This window comes from Papilio xuthus, unplaced genomic scaffold (assembly GCF_000836235.2).
Source record: "Papilio xuthus unplaced genomic scaffold, Pxut_1.1 DF827680.1, whole genome shotgun sequence".
NCBI classification, from domain to species: domain Eukaryota; kingdom Metazoa; phylum Arthropoda; class Insecta; order Lepidoptera; family Papilionidae; genus Papilio; species Papilio xuthus.
In genome coordinates this window covers 6,106,472-6,127,908 of record NW_013530969.1, presented here as the reverse complement: position 1 = coordinate 6,127,908, position 21,437 = coordinate 6,106,472, and the positions used below count along the sequence as shown (strand labels likewise).

Sequence of the window (21,437 nt, the reverse complement as noted above, 5' to 3'; positions counted from 1 at the left end):
CTTCCAATACAACAAAATATGATGTGACTATCGCTTTAATTTCTTTTTAATTTTTGGTTACTATAAATTATTATAAAATAGGAAATTTGAATCTGATATAGCAGAATGCTATGATAAAAACGTTTTTTCCAAAACATAAATATTAAAATAGTTGCTGGCCTAGAGTGGCAGAAAGATTGGGTAAGTTATTAGTTTAAAAAAAGTTTTTCAACTGTCAAGTGTCAAGTTGACATTGAGTGGTCATGTCAATTTTGACAAAAATCGATCGGAGAAAATGTCCAACAAGTAAACATAAATAATAATATTATTTATTCTTTTGTTATGTTAAAATGGAAATAGAAATTTACGTAACGCCGGAGATAAATGACAAAAAAGGAAATACTTCGATTTGTCGGATATGTTGGAAGTCGGGTGTAGCTAAGTTTAAGTCGCTTTTTGATAAATTTAAAAACTTGCCTCTTTTCGACCATATAAACATCCTAACAAACATTGAAATAAAACTGAACGACGGTTTACCAGATACAATATGTTCAACATGTTACAAAGAATTAGAAACGGCTGTAAAGTTCAAAGAAAAATGTGAAAATGCGAATTGTATTTTTAAAAACAAAGATATAGAAAATATATTAAAGGGTGAGGATAAGTATTCAGAAATCACAGTTAAAAATGAACCAGATGAATTCGCCGAAGAATCCGATGACGCGGAGTTCAACATATCCATAGAGTATCCAGAAGACAAGTCATTAAAAAGTAAATCATTGGACCGATCAGATAAAAAGAAACCATCCACAGAGACTACAGTCCAGTGCCATGACTGTGGCTCTTACTTCAAAAGTAAATGCAAATTGAGAGTGCACTGGAAGAGAACTCATTTGCTAAATTCTTTGATATGCTCTGCATGCAAAAGAACATTTAAATCTTATAAAGCGTACCACAGTCATATGAGCACTAAGAAGCGAAGTTGCACTTCTTTACAAAGCAACATGATTGATATCACCGGTATAGGTAAAGCTAGGTTGTTCTATTGTAAAGAATGTCCTTACAAAACCAAGAGAATTAAAGATATACAGAACCATATTGTTATTCACAACGGAGACAGACCATATAAATGTGACATTTGCTTGAAAACATTCACACAACTTAGTACTGTACAGAATCACAAAGAAATGGTACATAAAAAATATAAAGTTGAAATCACATGTCAAATTTGTGGGAAAAGTGTAAGAGGAAGATCTCAAGTTTACAGACATATAAGAAGTCACGATAAAGTACAGTGTCCAATATGCGAAAAATCAATGAGTAGGTTAAGTCAAAAACAACATATGCAACGTCACAGCGGCTCAAAGAGTTTTACTTGCGAAGTATGTGCATTAGCGTTCTACACCGCTGCGGAATTATACAACCACAGACGCAATCATAATAAAGATAAGCCAACTCTTAAATGTGACTTATGTGAATATAGGTGTAATAGATCTGATTCCATGAAGAGACATAAAAATAGACACACAGATGTAAACCTACCGTGCATTATATGTGGTATGTTTTTCTTGACAAAACAAAAGCTTGTTTTACACGAAAGAATACATTATGAAGAGAAAAAACATTTTTGTCCGTATTGCAATCGGTCATTTCATAGTGATCGGTCAGTCAGAAAACATATTGCTTTGAAACATAAAAATCTTATTATATTTAATAAAAAACAAACACAAATACTTGTTAAAGATGAAGTGCCCGCATTAGATCCGAACAGTCCCAAAATTATTGAAGTTGAAACATCACCAATGGAAGACTTATTGTAAAAAAATAGTGCATATTAATAAAGCCGTTTTCAACTTATAATTAAAAAAATATTAAATCATAGTATTTTATAAATTGTTTTAAATTTATTTATATTCATCACAGTGCACAACAATTATCAAAAGACAGTAACATTTGTTTTTTTTTTACTTAAAATGAACACAAGCAGTAAACATTGTCTGAATCAATGGCCACATTCAACATTTGGCATCTCAGACCCAATTTCGACCTGATGTACGTTCGATTTTCGAATTAAGACGCTTGTTATATTTCCACTAGGGTTCCCGCGACTGCTACACCCAAACGCAAGGTCGATTAGTGGAAATAATTTAAGTCTAAAGTAAAAATGAAATCCGCTAATTCCCATCACTGATAAAAACAAAAGAATAACTATTATAGGTTAAATAAATTTTCTTACCAAGTAAAAAATATGTGTCAAGTTCATATATTCTATCAACATGCATTTGGATAATAAAAGTGAATGTTATTCGTTCCGATTGTTTATACATCGATATATTTCAATGTTAAGAATATCGTAAAAATTCACATTGATTAAACGCACAACAGGTAAGACAAACAACATGCCTACTATCAAAGTTAATTATCTAACGGTCACTAAACGCCGCATAAGTGCAGATTTAGTTTGACATATCTACATTGTGAAACTGCAAACAGATCGACCGGTGTGGTGTAGACATTTGAAAATATTATTTGTTTTCTAGGTTCTAAAAGAACTTTACCAAACTTGTATTTTTTTATTTAAATTGGCCTACTAGACCTTTAAATTCGTGCTATATAAATAAAATCTATATTTTGAAGACAGCGCTGAATTTATACTTTTATCTCGATGTCAATCTTTCTATTGTTGACTAATTTGAAGGCGAATCATAACACTTGGCCGTAGTGGTCATGGCCTTAATTGATATTATTAATTAAAAAAAAATATCTCCATGACTCCATGTGATAGACAGGGATCACGGTTTCTTATAATTAAATATTTTATAATTAACGACAAGTCATAAATATTTGGATGTTTAATACAATACATAAAAAAACAAAAAATGTCAATGTCCGGCAACGCATCTGCGCTTCCTCTGGTATTGCTGATGTCCATGGGCGTCGTTGAACACTTCGGTGTTCCCGCTGCACGTTTGCCCCCTTCTGTTATAAAAAAAACGATAAAATTTTTAGTTACCAATACATAAATCTTAAAAGTTTTTTTTTTACATTGAATTTTGTTTTAAAAAAAAAACTTTTTGTGTTGTTATCAAAATTAAATTATGTTTTATCACTCAGGGTATCCACCTTTATCTATTTGTGCTTTAATCTCTTAGACTTCTGAGGGATGTTTTCATGATATGTTCCTACTGATTTATAAACGCAGAATTGGCTCTTAGTGAAGGCCATATGAATTTATTGTCTGTCGAGATTTTGTCTATGTATTACAACATAAATGAATTTATTTAATACAGTTAACTTGTATTAAGCCAAAAATTACTTTCATTTAAGTGGATTACAAACAGTTGAATTATTCCGTGACAAAGAAAATATTTTAGGTAAAAGTTATCTTGTTTACCCTTTGTTTTATACAATGTCGTACCTTGCTCTGTGATATACGCGCATTTAAACCGACGCGTGGGTAAAGGTTGTTAATAATAAATATCTTTGTAACGCATGATGTTCTAACGAGATTTGTTGCTGACTCAGATGTTCCCAGAGGTGTCGTGTAAAACAGAGATCGTAGGAGATACTAGGAAGGAAATGTTTTGAGGATGGTTACTATTTTTAGATCTAATGTATAAAGGTTCTTTTATTACTGCTAATTTTATTTAACAGCCCCTCAGTGTAGATTTAACTCACTAAATTAGCAATAAGTGGCAGCCAACAACAGTAAAAAAATAAAAAAGGGTCTTGACAGACAGACGGACGGACAACGGTGATCCTATAAGCGTTCCGTTTTTTTCCTATGCGGTACAGAACTCTAAAAACGACATGCGGTGTTGCAACATTGCTACTTTTAGTGTTCGTTATGGCCGGAAAGGGCGCTGCACAACCTTTAATACAAATGTCGTTACGATACGATGGGGCTTGTCACAAATATTCGTACTAGGCCCGCCCTAACGCAGCGTAATTCTGGAAAAGCGCTGATCGTTCATGTCTCCCTTCGTCTGGTTACAACGTTCGTTTGAATTATAAATATAAATAACCGTATTTTAAACGTGCATAGTTGCTGTAGAAATTACTAATTATAGTTATAACGCAACTCTCTCTTTCTATCTCTGCTAACCGTTTAACCGGTAAGCGATCATAATTGGATAACATAGTTAAGTTAATTTGAATGCCGAGTTGTAATTACTATGGAGTTTTCACTCTTCAATCTGCACGGTTATAATGGTATGTTAGTTTTGTGAAAATATTGAATAAATAAAACAGATTATAGACACACAAATGTAACAAGTTTAATTATACCTTTTGCCTTTATTCATACACTAAGCGATTGTTGAAGTTATCATTAACATTGGTAGACGCTAGCAATAATATCTTTTGTACGAATAGGCCGGCTCGACCGGTGAAATACCATGATCACACAAAAGGCAGGCGTCTAGTGGAAGCAATCCCACGTTTTGTCTAATGAGTGTGAAGCCCTAATTTTAGTCCTTTTTCCCTTTTTTTATAAGAGAATGGGCCAACGAGCAGCGGGAAACCGGGGTGTACATGGACGCCCATGGATATCTCCAATACCAGAGGAACCGCAGAGGCGTTTACGGACTTGTAAGAAAAGATTGGGAAGGGGAATTTGATTTTACGGAGGAGAGGATACATGGGAAGTGGAAATATTCTATTTCTGTGCTCGCTTCTTTGCCATCTCATGATATAAAAAATATTATACTACATATTAAACATCTTTTGATTCCTTACTGAAAAATAATTAGATACCTATGGTGCATTTGATTTCATAATATGACATTTTTGTAGTACTATTAGGAACTATTTCGTGGTGATATATTTACACTTAACATAGTTATAACATACTATACATTTTCATAAGTTGTGTAACTTTGTAAAGAAACAGTTTTAATTTATTCTACTCTTCGGAACTTGTAATATTTAGTAGGTTTAATGATTTTTCAAAATTGCTAGATCTATACGCGGCTTCAAACCGGTTCTCTCTCGCAGCGGTAGCACTGCAAACTTTGACACATAGGTCGTACGCTAGGTGATATTTTTTATGAATATAGTATGATTAATTTGTTAATTTTTCTAGCTATTTATTTATATATAAAAATCAATAGCTGTTCGTTAGTCTCGCTAAGACTCGAGAACGGTTGAACGGATTTATCTTATCTTGGTCTTGAAATGTTCGTAGAGCTCTAGGGAAGTTTTAAAAGGTGAAAAAAAAATCGAATAATTGACGGGGACTAATAGTTAATAATAAAAAATGAACGTACACTTGACAAATATTGGTTACAGTCTTTTTATTTTCATTATTCATTGTAATTACAAAAATTCAGATAAAGAAAAGTTACCCGAAAATTTTGATTTACCATTTCGCTTACCTGTGAGTTCTCACGCATGATCTTTGGTTCACGAGGGCCGTTCGCTATCCGGCGGAGCCAACCAACGCCATTTTCGCTCCAGTCCAGTTAGACTCGCGTCGCGCGTTGAACGTGTCAATATGGCCGTTGCCGCCAAAATGATCGTTGATAAAACATTGTGTATTTAATGTGCCCAGTTTAATAATTATATTGCGATTAAGTAATACATATTGTGTTATATATATTATTTTTTGTATTAATAATTAATTGAATAGTTAAAAAAGTTTATTTGCAAATTAGTTTTGTCGTCTAAAAGTTTGATGGCCGCAAATCTTCGGATTCAAGTGGGAAAATTGTAAAGTGCATAAAGTGTTCGTTATTGGTTTTTACGAGTTTATTGGAACTTAATTGGACTACTTTTTTCTTGGTTGGCATAGTGCAGTTGGACTTACTGCCAAAACAGGTAGGATTTTTTTTTATTTTTTTTTTAAACAAAACATTTTTCCTCTTATTGTTCAATTTATCATGTAACTGAGTAATATAACAATAATATGAAAATAAAACAATAATATAAACAGATTACCAATAACATTTATTGTTTGTTTTGTAATCTACCTTTCTTCCTATTTTTTGAAATAACTGCAATTGTTATACGAACTATTTCATTTAAATAATATTGATACTTTTTTATAACAAACTCCGTGGGCTAAGATCAGATTAAGTGGCCAGTGTACATAATAGTCTCTTATCTAGTAAAAACACCTTTCGATCAAAAAAAAAAATACAAAATCGGAGTACTAGGGGCGGAGTTACAAACATAAAAAAAAATATTGATAACCTCCTCCTATTTGTTGTGGGCTAAAAAGTAAAAAAAAGATAGAACCCAATAATAACGTTAGGTACGTTATTATTGGGTTCTATCAGGAGAAGCAAAGCCTAGAAGAATAAAGCATAACTTCGTTTATTATTTGGCAGTATTTTGTTTATGTATTTGCCTACACACAAAGTAATTAAAATGCCAGAATATCTCTTAAATTGACAAAAAAACGAACTGCAGCAACGAATTATTCTATCTACATTTGTCATCCTGTAGATGGCCTCATTTGAGAGGTAGATATAGACATGTTTCCCTAGGAAACGCTTCGTTGGCTACTTGTAGAGCGTGACTGTGTTCCAGGACATATAACGAATGGGATCGTTGTGGAAATATTTCTTCCAGACCAAGTTTAGAGAGTCTTTGAATAGGTCGGGGTGGTGCCAGACTTCGAAAGTTGGATTGTCAGAGGCCAAGGCCTAGGTTCACTTTGAATTAAAGAGGCATTATATACATTTTCGGGTAGTAGCATCATTTTTTTTCACCTGAAATCGCTGTTATAGCGAAGTGACTGCTGCCCATAGACATACACAATTGCATATGCGTTGCCTACCTTTAATCGACGGAGGAGAGGATGCACAGAAAGAACATATCTTCCCTTTCCATGCATCCTCTCATCCGGAAAGTCCACTTCCACTTCCCATCCTTTCCTTATAAAGAAAAGGATGGGAAGGAAAGAGGACTAAATTAGGCCTCCGGGACGCACACTCATCAGACGAAACGCGGAATTGCTTCCACTTGACGCCTGTCTTCTGTGTGGTCGTGGTATTTCGCCGGATGAGCCGGGCCGATTCGTGCGAAGATGTTAAAGCGGGCTCTACCACTGTTAAAATACTAATATAGTCATACTGTAGGTAGTAGCTAGGTATAGGTATATTTGGTATTCTAGGAAAGGTTTGTCTTTTTTGGGGATTACACTCAAGGTTTTTTTTTTAAACCATTTTTACTACACCCAAGATAATATGTGTTACAAGTAGTTCTGGTTGTAACAGCATCATTTAATGTATTCTTACAGGTTTACTGCACGTTTAACGGAGTTTTTAGTGATATAAATAACTGTTTTGATATTGTAATAGATTGTGTAATACAGCTGTTCAATCTTACTAATATTATAAATGCGTATGTTAGGATGGATGTTTGTTTGAAAATCTCCGAAATGGCTATACGGATGTCGATGAAATTTGGCACAGATGTAAAACATAGTGAGCGACGGGCCGCGTCCGCGAAATAATACCAGTACCACTCATCCTGCTGAAGGCCCCCGATGGGCTCGAAACTAGTCGGTGCCGCCACCGGACGAATATACGTGAGTGTTTAGCCTTGTTTATATATCAGTTTTGATTTAGAACATAGTCTGGATGAACACATAGGCTACTTTTTAAGGTTTTGGCGACAGCTAGTTGTAAGGTAAAAGCAAAGAAGCATTGTTTGAAATAAGAATGAATTAACAATACGTGATCTCATCGACTTTTGAAATAAGTTAAGTATGTAAGGGTACTAAGCTTTTTTAAATTAGATATGCTTTTATGCTAGTTGTTGACATAACTTTGGCATTTAGGTACAATACATGATATGAAGAAAATTTAATTTATTACATTTTCTATTTTCTAAGCCGCTTTGTACAGCAAAACCTTTTCTAGGAAACATTGTAAAGGAATATTTCAAAGAGTCTTTATGAAAAAAATACATGTATTTTTAATATTTCTTTATAAAAGAAAATAACCAAAACATACCTGTTTTCAAATAATTTTCTTCTTTTATACGTAACGTTTGTTCTGCAAAAACAATACTTAATAAAAGATTTGGTATGTGCCAGGAATATTATTGTTCTTAAGTACCTACATCGTATCCCTCGTAATGTTTACCCAAGGCAAGGGTACTCCGGATAACCCTTTATACTCGCCACAATTTAAGACCAAACTTTTCAAGATATGCTATATTGTTTTTGGATTTAACATTATATTGCTTACGTTTTATTTTTAACACGTTAGTTGCCAGAATAATTTTTCGAAAAACGAAAAAAATTGTTTTTTAAATTTTGTCCAAAACCATTTGGAAACACCTAAAAATTGAGTAATACCTTATTTACATTGCTCATATACTTGTTATTTACATATGAATGGAAGTATGGCTTGTCGGACACATAGTCCGACATGGCCTGATTGAAACATTAGCTTGTCGGACATATAGTCCGACATGGCAGCTAACGTGTTAATATTAAAATTATATTATGAAACCACGAAACATTTTTATTAAGATTTTGATGCTTAAAAATGTTGAAATAGTTATTCAAGGACAACAGTTACTTCTAGCCGTGGATTGACGAAATATTTGTGAAAATTAACATTTTCTTATCGCTGTATTTTCACGAACAATGAGACAGATAATATAAATTTATAGTTACTTCGGTCAGTGAGAATCTACGCTAAAAGATATATTCGAAGGTAAAAAATAATTACGTGATTGAAGTCTATTGATGTAGCGTGCAACGCAGTGAAAGGACCTTACAGTGAAACTGCAAAATAAACCTCGTAGTTAACATGCAATGATCTAGTCTTGTTAGCTGTCAGTTAGTTTAACTAGGAAGTTACAAATTAAAACAATTATTTACATACATAACCCTCCGGTTAATGAAAACTAGTTATGTATTCATATCGTTATTTCTCTTACTAATATTATAAATGCGAAAGTTTAGATGTATGTTTGAAGGTATCTCCAGAACGGCTAAACGGACCTCACTGAAATTTGCCATTGATGTAGAACATAGTCTGGAGGAACATATGCTACTTTTTTTAAATTCCGCGCGGACAGAGTTGCGGACGACAGCTAGTATTAAATAATATTTAACCTAGAAATAATGTGTCATTGATTTTTTAGAATTTTTGCAATCGGTCAAGTAGTTTATATTTTCGTTACTAACACTAGATATCCTTAGTGTGCAGACGGGGCCGCGGACGAGAGCGAAAGCGTGCCCGTGGTCCCGTCCCGATGCGTTGGAGGAACAGAGAGGTTTAGTGGGTATGCCTCCGCTATGGAGGAGAATCCCACATAACTACCGCGTCCCCCCCCCGGGGCGCGGAGTATGCATCCTTAGTGTAATTTATAAACTTTGTTTTATTTTCCTTTAAAAATATTGTTAACCCTTGTTTCTGTTAACAGAAAGGCTTTATACATGTTGTGTAAATGTTAGCAGAGGAGGATCGTGTTAATCTCTAGATTTATTAATTCTGTGTGCCGCCTCTACACACTGGAAGACAGATATGTTCACCCTGTATCCTGATTAACATAAATTTTAATACTTAAGCTATTAGGTATATCTTGATATAGAAATTAACTTGGCATTACCATCTGATTTACCATTGTTTAAAAGAAAAATTGACTAACACTTTAAGTGAAAATAATTGTCAGCTATACGTCCTCAATAAGGGGCTTGGCTACCCTAACTAAGAGGTGACCAGGCTGGCCCAGTGCGGGTTGGTTGACTTCACACATACTTTACTCTTCTTCTTCTAATGCCTCTCCATTCCTAGAGGTTGGCCGTCAGTTCAGCGAACCCATTCCTATCCTGTGCCAAGCGAAAAAGTTGTTCAACGCTGGCAATAGTGGTCGATTCCCGGATGTTTCTCAAACAGGACTTTCTCCTCCTTCCAACTCGTCTTATGCCTACGATTTTGCCCATCATTATGAGTTGAAGAAGTTCATATTTACTCCCAAAGTGACAATAAGCAAATAATGTACTACTAAGCCACTACTCACGATTTTTTAGTACGAAAATATTTCGTTGAGGAATCGAATCTAAGCCTCAAGAAGGAACAGCAATTCTCTTCTATCACATAAACGTCTCAAAGATAAATGTACTGTTTATCTTAATTAGTTTATATTGAAATCAACATAAATCAAGAGAGCGTGAAGGCAATAAATATTTAATGGGACTAGAGGCGGCCTGAGACGCCACGTCCCAGTCTAGACGTGTTAATCTATCTATATTTAACAGACCTGATTAATGGCACAATGCCAACTCTCTAATTATAGCTTTGTTGTCATGACAGCTGTCAAAAATAAGGTCACAGACACTTCCTGTTAACCTACAATGCAAAAATCGTATATCGGAAGTGTTTTAAATGTTCACATTGAAGGAATTAATAAAAAATAAATAAGTTTAATATATATTTTTCGACCTGCCACGGTGTCAAATTAATAATGACTATTTCACTTATCCGTTAGTTCTTAAACATAGTAAGCTTATGAGATGGAGCGTCGGTGGCTCAGGGGTCAAGCACTTGACTTTCAATTTGAAGGTCTTGGGTTCGAAATCCGCCATGTACCAATATGTTTTTCGATTTCCGATTCTCATATGTACATGTATCCTACGTTTTTACGGTGAAGGAAAACATCGTGATGCAACCTGTCCATATCTGAGAAGAAATTCAATATATGTGTCGACCAACCCGCACTTGGCCAGCGTGGGTAGTTTCAGACCCCTCAGTGGGGGCTAATAGTGAGCTGATGATGAAGGTTATAAGATATTTTACGTCATAATGACATTTACAAGCGTTGCTATAACACTGTCTGGGATAGAGTTAAGTAGTAAAAGTGGTAGCTTATTAATATAGTACATCCTATAATTTCACGTATAATAAAGTCGTGTAACATTCGCGTGTTTATCATTAAATAGTCAACCTTAAATCATAAGAGCAGTTAATGTTCAAAGTAAATTTATAACGAGCACGCTACTGACTGCGCAAATCGTTGTATAGTGTGGACACACCTTTAAAAACTGAGCTATTGAGAACACGCGTATATCCCTGTTTATGACATATCGCCTGTTATTAGTATTTTTATACAATTTACTTAATTTCATATCATCTAAAACATTAAAAAAAATATTCTGGTTTAGCGCGATACTTCTGCGGCAATTGCAAAAGTACTAGTGGAATTGATGCATTACTGGTACAGTCAGCTGCATAAATAAAGTGACAGGCACGATATCCAGATATACAGTCGGGGTATGGACTACTATAGATTTTTTGGTCGAAAATACGACGATTTTACCTAACATACATCCAAAGTTGTTCCGATTGGCCACAATCGCGTTAGTTGCGCTAGTGAAAAATTAAATTTTATGTTTGTATGTTGTTCCACTTTTTAGATTTTCAAACATCAGTGTGATGTAGAAAAATCACACTATTTATATCAAATAACTGAAATTACAAGAATCAACGTATTGTTTGACTTTCACTCACCTTTGTTAAAAACTGTAATTAAGTTCCGTACCGTCATAACACGGATCTGTATATAAAAAGAGGATCGTTCCGAGCTTATGCAACTACTAACATCAGTATTTTATTGTTGATTAAAAAATATAACTATTAAGTACTTGATTTAGGCTTTAACTAGTAGTTTCTCAATGATTTACGAGCGCGGGAATAAAACAATATGACGGCTAACAACGACTTATATTACTAATATTATAAATGCGAATGCTTGGATAGATGTTAGAAGATATCTCTAGAACGGCTCAATAGATCTTGATGAAATTTGGCACAAATTTAAAACATAGTCTGGAAGTATACATTGTAATAGGATGGCGGAGTCGCGAGCGACAGCTAGTAAGCAATAAATTAAATAATTAAGTATAATTGAAGAAGATATATTAACTGAGATAGTTTGAGAGTTTTTAAAGAAAGTTCCATTCGATTTTTAAATTTCCCCGATGGTTTTTGGTGTAAATTAAGTCGGTTTTTATTGTTTTTTTCTCTGTATTAAATAGCGTCTATAAATCTTTCCTATAACGACTACGATTAATTGTTCATGTAACTAAATATTGTATGTAACGATCGAGTGACGGTACATCGATATGTTATGGCATAAATCGAGCTACAAAGTTGGATTGCATCACGACACTTATATCTACGAATTTGACATTAAACGTTGAAAATAACGGCTGGCAAAAGGTTAAGCCTTTCGATTCGCCAAGGTTTCGCATTGTTGTGTTAAGAATTGTTTAATAATTCACAAGCAAAGAAGATTAGATTTAATTTTCATTTTTAAATGTTTTTTTTAATTTGTTTAATGGAATAATACAATGAATGCAATTATAAAACTCATGGTAATTGTTATGTAAAATTATTATTTTTCTTTGTTGGATTAATGTTAGGATAGTTAACTTTGATCTTTTTTATAAAAGTCCTCGCGGAATTAAAAAAAAAACTAATTAGTAGCCTATGTGTTCTTCTAGACTATGTTCTATATGTAAGCCAAAATTTTATCTGGGAGTCTGTTCAGCCGTTCTGGTGATGATATCTAAATATTCGCATTTTTAATATAAGTAAGAAGTAAGATAAGCAGATATTTTGTTAATTTACTAATAATTCTTGTATTATTCCAACTGAGCATTATACTTGTGCTATGACACGGTTTAAGACCGAGGGATTCGAACCACCGACCACGCGATCGCATCCGTGCCCTTAACCATTAGGCTATTAACGCTTCAATGTTTAATTAATTATATTTTTAATCGATTTAATATGACCTTCGATGAAAGTTTTGCAGAAGATTTGAGCAGCTATTTGTTTGACGTCTCTTATTAAAAGAAAATTCTCCGGACAAAAGCTATGATATTATTTCGGTCGCCCATCTCTTAACACACTCTGTAAATCTTCGTAAACAATGTTCAATATTAGATTTACTTATTATACTTGCCTGCGCCATTTTTCCTTAAATGTGTATATAAGTGGAACCGTTTGTGCAATAAACCGTTATTTAAAAAAACACAATTTTATAACGTCTTAAAATTAACAATTTAAATTAGGCAATAAATAATTTGCTTTAGTCTCAGCGTTTAGATGCTGGCTAAAATTAAGCAAATTACCAAAAATTTGCATTTTATTATATTTTAAATTAGACGAAGAACAATTTTGTTAATTTTTTTTGTTTGTTATTTCAAAAAATTAAAATAGGCAAGATAATTATTAATGGACAGTATTTATTATTTCTAAGTCTAAGTTCGCAAGCAAGCGTTTAAAACTTTTACTAAGAATCCGGTCTTAAGAGGACATAACCTGTTGCAGTAGCCATGTTAAATAAACTGGAGATACGAAGGCGAATCTCTAAACTGACACTAATGTTACAAGTTAACAGTTAAGTGGAGATCTTGTGGTTTAATATTGTGTAGGAATTTTATGTTTATTCTTGTTTAAATTAATCACATGGATAGTTTGTTTACAATTTCTTTACGTTTGTGTACTAAGTTTAGTGTGGGTTTCCACTAGTGAAATTGTGTCGAAACATATCTTACTAATATTATAAATGCGAATGTTTAGATGGATGGCATGGATGTATAATCTAGCTTGGAACAACATACTTATTAAGTTTCTTATTTAATTCCGTACGGATGGAGTCGCGGGAGGCAGCTAGCATAAAGATGATATGAGTGATTTTTATGTAATTAACGTACTTTAGGAATTAATAAGTACCTTTAGTAGTGGTAGACGCCAGCTAAAATTACATCTGTTTTTTTTTTACATATCATAAGGTGACAAATTATTACAAAAAGATTGATTAATAGGATTAGAATACTTTTACAAGGACGAATGTAAAATATTAGTAAAAAATAAATATAATACACGAAGAGTAAATGACAAAGAATTAGTTCAGACGAAGGTAAAGAATTACTATGGAGAAAGAACGTCTAATTACATGGTACCAAAATTATTTAATAGAATAGCTAAGCTAAGACAGAGACAAGATATAAGCAGAAAATTGTTAAAGTCAAAGCTGACAGACTTGTTTCTCGATGAAGAAAAAGTGTCCTCATCGATAAACAAATCTGTAATAAAGTGAGGTTATGTTTATGTGTTTAATGTTTACCTTAAGTATGTGTAAATGTTGTTGATTGAATACATTTTTGTTTTCTTGCGATAACTAGCGCGTCTCGCCGTTAAGCATTACAGCTTGGCGAGATAAAATTCTTTGTGAAATCTTTTGTATGAAAAAAAAAAAATAAAAAAAATAATGAGCAAGCGGCCACCTGAAATCGCTGAAATTGAGAAGTGATCGTTGCTCATAGACATACGCAATTGCCTATGCGTTGCCTACCTTTAATCGACGGAGGAGAGGATGCACAGAAAGAAAATATTTGTTTCACGAATCGGCTCGCCTAGTGAAATACCACGACTAAACAGAAGTCAGGCGTTAAATGTAAGCAATTCCACGCACAGTCTGAAGTACATCTGATCTCTTAGCCTGATGGGGTTATTTATTTATCCATGCCTACTATATGGAGTTTAAGTAACACAAAATACTCCTAAAAATAAAAGAAAACAGTCTCGTTAACACTATAATTGACGTAAGTGGGACTTTCCTAAAGTTATAATTTGAGTTATAAATATTTTATTATTTCGACTTCAAATAGCTATTACAAAGTTTTCTTTCTTCGTAAGTTGAAAGCAAACATTTTTTCTAAAAAACTTTGGAGACGAAATGGATATTGTAAACGTGGATAACTATTTATGAGTATACTAGCTGTCGCGACTCCGTCCGCGTGGAGTTAAAAAAAAAACTTAATTAGTAGCCTATTAGTTTTTCCCCGCTATGTTCTATATCTATGCTAAATTTCAGCGAGACCCATGCAACCGTTATAGAGATATCTTCAAACAAACATCCAGCCATCCATACAAGATCTTAAGTTTTTTAATTAATTACAGTAATAACACCACCACCATTGATGGCTTTGTGAATAATAAATTAAGTTAATATAAAATTAAATTAATATTCATCTCTTTGTTTTCTCTTGAAATAGTTTTAAAATTTATATAAAAAAGTTATAAAGACTATTATAAACGAATCAAATAATCAGAATTATTGTTTTGCGATGGATTACCTCGTGATGTCTCAATGGAAAGAATTGTAAATGCACAATTATCACTGCTTATTTCAATAGTTTCACACGTGGGTAACACGTGGGTGGGGTGAGGAAGAGTAGCAGACATTGCAGTGCTCCTGTTTGAACGTTCATTACCAGCTCATACGTCCCCACCGAAGGGCTCAAAGCCTTCCCTAACTTAGGGGTGACTAGGTGTTAGTCAACCATGATGGCTAAGTGCGGATTTTGTTTGATTTCTCACATGTAGTTAAACTTTAACTCTAAGAACGTCGGGTTTATGTACGTATGAAATTGGTGTATTGAAAAAAACGTTGGTACAAAATGGGATTCGAATCCAGAACTTACACATTACAAGACAGGTTCTTAATCACTACCTGCTTACTATGAAAATAGCAATATTTTGTTGCGGTTTGTTCGTTTAATCAAAAGCAACACTGCACTGTCCTACTGCTCTACTTCATTGTGCTTCGTGTGAAATTAGCATTACGAATAATCAGGTGCCGTCACACTTGTTGCTAGGGTATTGTATTCATTTGCATAAACGACGGCTCTACGACTTACACCGTGTACGTTCATTTATTCACTTAAAAACAATTGAAATCACATTGTCGATCTTAACTGTGATATCGTTACAGAAATAAAAATTAAAAAGTTAAACTGTACCTCTATGATACTCCGGAGAGGATACACAATGGATCTACAAAGACAAAAACAAAAAACAACCTGTCAATCGAACAACAACCTTTCAAATCTTACTAATATTATAAATGTGAATGCTTAGGCCAGTGGTTCCCAAACTTATTTTGTCTACTGCCTACTTTGAGAATAAATATTTTTTTAGCGCCCCCATATTTTCACATATTTAAAAACCACTATAACTTCAAATTAAATTAATTAATTATTGTGACCTATATATGTATATTAACGGAAAATTCTAAACGAAACTTTTACTATAACCCGCAACTTGAGACTTGCAGCGCCCACAAGGGGGCGTTATCGCCCAGTTTGGGAAACACTGGATTAGATGTTTGTTTGAAGGTATCTCCAGAACGGCTGCATGGATCTTGTTAAAATTTGGCATAGTTGTAGAACATTGTCTGGAAGAACACATAGGCTACTTAATAAGTATTTTTAATACCGCGTGGACGGTGTCGCGGGCGACAACTAGTAAATGAATAAACAGACGATAGTATAAAAATAGTCGTTCGTAAACCAATACGAAATAAAGCATAGAGCACCGAAATTCAGAGAGTGCAAGTTATTTCGCTGTGAATAAATAACGCGGTTTACTCACAGTTTTTGTTTTCATTGCAATTTCATATTCAGCCTCAGTGAAATATACGGGCGAAGCCTGCGGGAAACATTACAATAGGCTGCTTGATTACTTTGCCCCGAAAACGTTTACGAGATAAAAAAAAATACGTTTTTTCCAACTCTTGTCAAAAAAAATATTACTTGCCTTTGATTAAGGACGAAGATGAAACTATTAATGGTGTAGTTTGAAAAACTTTTCAGTCTTCGTCTCGATATGGCCAAAGATCAAGTGATTCAAACTGAATAAGTAATATGAAATGGGTATTCGGATTTTTCTATTTTTTTTATTTACTATACATAAATTTAACTATTTTTTGTTTGAATCCAATGAATACGTCTGTGTTTAGCTTTCATCTGTCTTTGTTTGTCATTATCTTACGATTTTTTATTATCGATTTAAATAATACTTTATACGTATAAATTTTTGCAAAACCTTAATGTCGTAAGAAACCTTGTGAAGCCCAAAAATAGCCAGACACCGGCTGGTTCTACAACCAGTTTTAGCGACGACTGTCATTGAATGCTCAAATAAAGCAACGATACAGATAAATTGGGTCAACGAGTTATTTTCCCAAAAGTATAACCCGAGGTGCCCGCTACTTCGACATTGAAATTGGCTGGTTTTATTTTCAACGGTAATACTTTATGAGTAAAAAGATCGAATTCGAATTTTAAACCATTGAAATTATTGATTTAGGGCTTTATTAAAAACGTAATAAAAAAAATTGAAGAATGATCTTGAAGGCGATTTGGCGCATAGGGACAGATAAGCAATTTTATCTTGTTTACCTTACCTTTTATAACAATATCAACCTTTGTTTATTATGTAACAAAATATTCAGTCTCAGGACAATAATAGGAGTAAACTTTTATATTCACTTTCATATAACGCTTGGGATCTCTTATTTAGATTGAGTCTTTTTCTACATCTATTCTAAAGTTTTATCTTTATATGTCATCCGATTAAAGTATGGATGGATTGTGTGAAAGAGGATATTAATAAGAAAGGGGTGGATTTAGATATGACGGCTGATAGAGATGTATGGAGTAGTACATACTGTGCCGACCCTTTTTAGGGATAAGGGCAGGTTGATGATGACTAGATTTTTGTTAAAATCTATAACTAAAATCTATTTATATTTTTTTTTACGTTTTATAAGCTAGCGCTTGACCACGGTCCCACCTGGTGAAGTGGAGATTTGGTCGAAAGATGGTACGCGCTAGCTTAGTAAGTGCCTATTCACTCTACTATTTATTATTTTATATTACGGCAATCCAATTAAGAGTTTGCGAAGTTTTTGTTAATAGACAAAATTTAATAAACTCAACACAAAATTCGTTGGTTGTTTGTTGAACGGAACCGATTGACCTCCGCGAGCGCACAGTCAACAGGGGCCACCACTGTTTGCCAAATAAACTGCTAAAATTGATTAATATCAGAGAGCTATATAGATATAATACTTCGTAGTTACAATTCTGGGAACGCGCTATTACGAATCTATATATATAAAAGAAAGTCGTGTTAGTTACACTATTTATACCTCAAGAAAGGCTTTACCGATGTGCCTGAAAATTGGTGAGGAGGTAGCTTAGAGCCAGGAGACGGAAATAGGATACTGTTTATTGTTTTTTTTTAATTTATGCCTTGAAGAGCTGCTTTTTATTTAACTTACTACTATTATAAATGCGAATGTTTAGATGGATGTGATGTGGATGGATGGGTGTTTGAAGATATCTCTAGAACGGCTGAACGGATCTCGATTAAATTTGGCATACATATAGAACATAGTCTGAAAGAACACATAGGCTACACTAATTAAGATTTTTATATATCCACTCGGACGGAGTCGCGGGCGACAGGTAGTTTATAATAGATAGTAAAGATTTAATAAATAATTGCTTTACTCTTTTCTTTATTTTTTTACACGCAAACTGCTGCTTTATATACTTCATAGTAAAATATAAAATAAAAACTAAAACTCTGTTTATCTTTGTTGGCTTGGATTGTTTGCTTGGTACTAGAGTGTAATTTGGTCCTTAATTGTTTAATAACAAATTATAAAAAAAAACGAAATTAAAAAGTTATTTTTTTTAGTAATAAATAACACGAATTATAAATGTAATGAGAAAATTACCAAACCAATGAAACCGAGTTGTTTTTCCGTTGGTAAATTAATTATTTAAAATTTAATTCTCAGGTTTTAAGCACGTGGGTAAAATTAAACTATCTCCTTTCTGGGACGTTAATTTTATAATCTGATTAAAAATGAACGTATCGCCTTAATTCGCAAATTATTCAAACTCATTTTAACGTGGGAATGTAACTGTAAGAAGGAAACCTTTCGCATAATAAATGTGTTGCTCGGGTTTGTAACAATACTCTTTCGTTATATTGTGTCAGATTGTTTTTTTTTTTAAATAAAATAAAAGTTTGAAAAACAGGTACAATTTAGTTTCTATTTTGCAGTTGTAAACGAATAGCATAAAAATGATTATGAATGGATGGATATTTTAGAAGATATCTCCAGAACTGGTCAACAGATATCGATAAAATTTGGTATGGAGTAGAACATAATCTGGTAGAGCACATAGGCTACTTATTAAGATTCTTTTAAATTCCGCGCAGGGAAAGTCGCCTGTGATCGCTAGTATTTCATATATTTTCACAGGTGAACCACTTTGTCCAAGAAGGAAAACGATGATAATATTTAAAATTTGTATTAGTGTTTCGATAGTGTAAACTGGAATTTAGAATTACCTTGGTGTCATTTTTTTTATATATCAAACTAAGAGACTAATCGTGGATTTCTGAGACAAAAATTTCTGTATAAAATATATTGTCATCCAAAGATATCATTATGTTTTAAATGGAGATTTCGGTCTTTATAACCCACAGTAATTTCTTCATAAAATTTAAACAAATATTGTCTACTTTAAATATGAATTTATAATTATTATAATTAGTTAATTGGCAACATTTATTATTGTGTCAAAATTGACATGTTGCGAATTATAATTGACGCAGTAAGAGATAATTGGTCACAGACCACAGGTTATTGACTAATTGGCTAGACAAACTCCAATATGTCAGAGACATATCTCGAGGTATTTGTAAATTAAACATTTGAGTTGGATGATGTAATATTGAACTGTTGTAGTCAGGTTGTTGTAAATAAAATTAAGCAACTAGATTAAAGTTTACATAGAAATCTATTGTTTTGTTCTAATCCATGTAGAGAATTCGATAAACTTTGGCTGAATGTTCTGATAATCCCCCGAAATTTAGTTTCAAAAAAATTGATAAAAATTATAAAAAAATCATAATATGTATATATTTTTTATATTAAGGCTTTTTGCATACACCCTGACATTATTGGGTATTAATATTTGATGTTATTTTGACATTGAACTTACTACAAAAATTTGCTAATATTATATTATAAATGCGAATGTTTGGATGTTTGTTTGAAGGTATCTCCAGAACTGCATGGATCCTGTTGAAATTTGGCACAGATGAAGAACATAGCCTGGAAGAACACATAGGATAATAATTATGTTTTGAGGGAGTTGTGGCAGCTAGTAAACAATAAAAGCATAATAAAGCAATTCTCTGGCCGAAAAGTCCTAGAGTGGCGGCCGCGGACGGGTCGACGCAGCGTAGGTAGGCCCCCCGCACGATGGACCGATGACCTGGTCAAGGTTGCGGGAGTGCACTGGATGCGGGCGGCACAGGACCGGGCATTGTGGCAATCGATGGGGGAGGCCTACGTCCAGCAGTGGACAAGCTTAGGTTGAATATGATGAAAGCAATTCTCTACGCGACGAAATATTAACGTATGGGATATTTTTCAACATTCTTATGTGTTCTAACACTTCAAAGTGTAATATGCATAATTAAATAATATCTGATGTAACTGCATTCATTGCATGAACATAATCCTCACACAATTCACACAATGCGATGATTACAAAGCAAGTTTTAATTATTTAAACAAGTAAACCTCAGCTTTATCTGCCCACACGCGATTACGTTACGTGTAAGTTTCCCAGATTAGTGCAGGCGTAATGCAAGCCAACGGTAAACTGATCTGTAGGTGTTCTTCCCACGAATTGTGTTACATTTTCATATACATTAATTTTACTTTAATTTATAAAGCCGGTATCGTATTTTTTTTGCAAGAATAGCTATCGCTCGTGACTGCGTTTGTGCGGGATTGAAAAGACTTAACAAGTAGTATATGTGTTTTACATCTGTGCAAAATTTCATCAAGATCCGTTGAGCTGTTCCGGAGATACCTTTTAACAAACACCCATCCGTCTAAACATTCGCATATATAATATAAGTAAGATGTAAGATTTGTAAGATTAAACTCAAAGATCATGAAATACAGAGTTGGAAATAGGATTCTAACAAGATAAAAATAGAACAGAATTTTTTTATAGTATTTATATAGACATGCATTAGCGTAAGAAGAAGAAGAAAGAAAAGAGGAATTGGATTATGAATTCTTGCGCGCACTAAATGCATGCTGCGAAACACTGAGACGTTATCCAACCCTAATTGGTACTTGGCAACCGATATCTCTTTATAAAATCGTCTTTTATTTCATTACTAGCTCTCGCCCGCGACTCCGTCTACGCGGAATTAAACTAACTAATTAGTAATCTATGTGTTCTTCCAGATTATGTTCTATATATATAGCAAACAACGACATCCATGGAGCCGTTCTGTAGATACCTTCTAACAAACATCTATGCATACATCCAAACATTCACATTTATGATATTAGTAAGATTACGCTGATATCATTCAAACATAAGTACGTTTAAAGTTGTCTTCATGTATTCCTAACTAAGTAAGAAGACTAAGCCGTCAGTTAACTTTACCTTACACTGAAACAGTGTGAAGCTTAACTCTGAAACTCGATGTTTCAACATATTACGTCGACGCAGCGCTAGTTACGTTACTATCATCCAATTTAATGCGGCACACTTCGCTAAATTTTGGTGAAGTGCTATATCGTGCGTTACA

General features: G+C 33.6%; 2 protein-coding genes across 2 annotated transcripts in view; both read left to right on the top strand.

Moving 5' to 3' along the window:
- The first annotated feature begins 254 nt into the window (after nt 1–254).
- Nucleotides 255–1,866, top strand: LOC106117012 (zinc finger protein 62). The gene has a single exon (XM_013311079.1). The coding sequence runs from the start codon at nt 330–332 to the stop codon at nt 1,797–1,799; it is 1,470 nt and encodes a 489-aa protein (XP_013166533.1). The 5' UTR covers nt 255–329; the 3' UTR covers nt 1,800–1,866.
- A 3,580-nt stretch (nt 1,867–5,446) lies between these two features.
- The window catches only part of LOC106116996 (uncharacterized), a 62,847-nt gene continuing 46,856 nt past the window's right edge, over nt 5,447–21,437 (top strand). The window contains exon 1 of the mRNA XM_013311062.1: nt 5,447–5,796. The gene's annotated coding sequence lies outside the window, so the exon portion shown is untranslated. The remainder of the gene's footprint in view (nt 5,797–21,437) is intronic.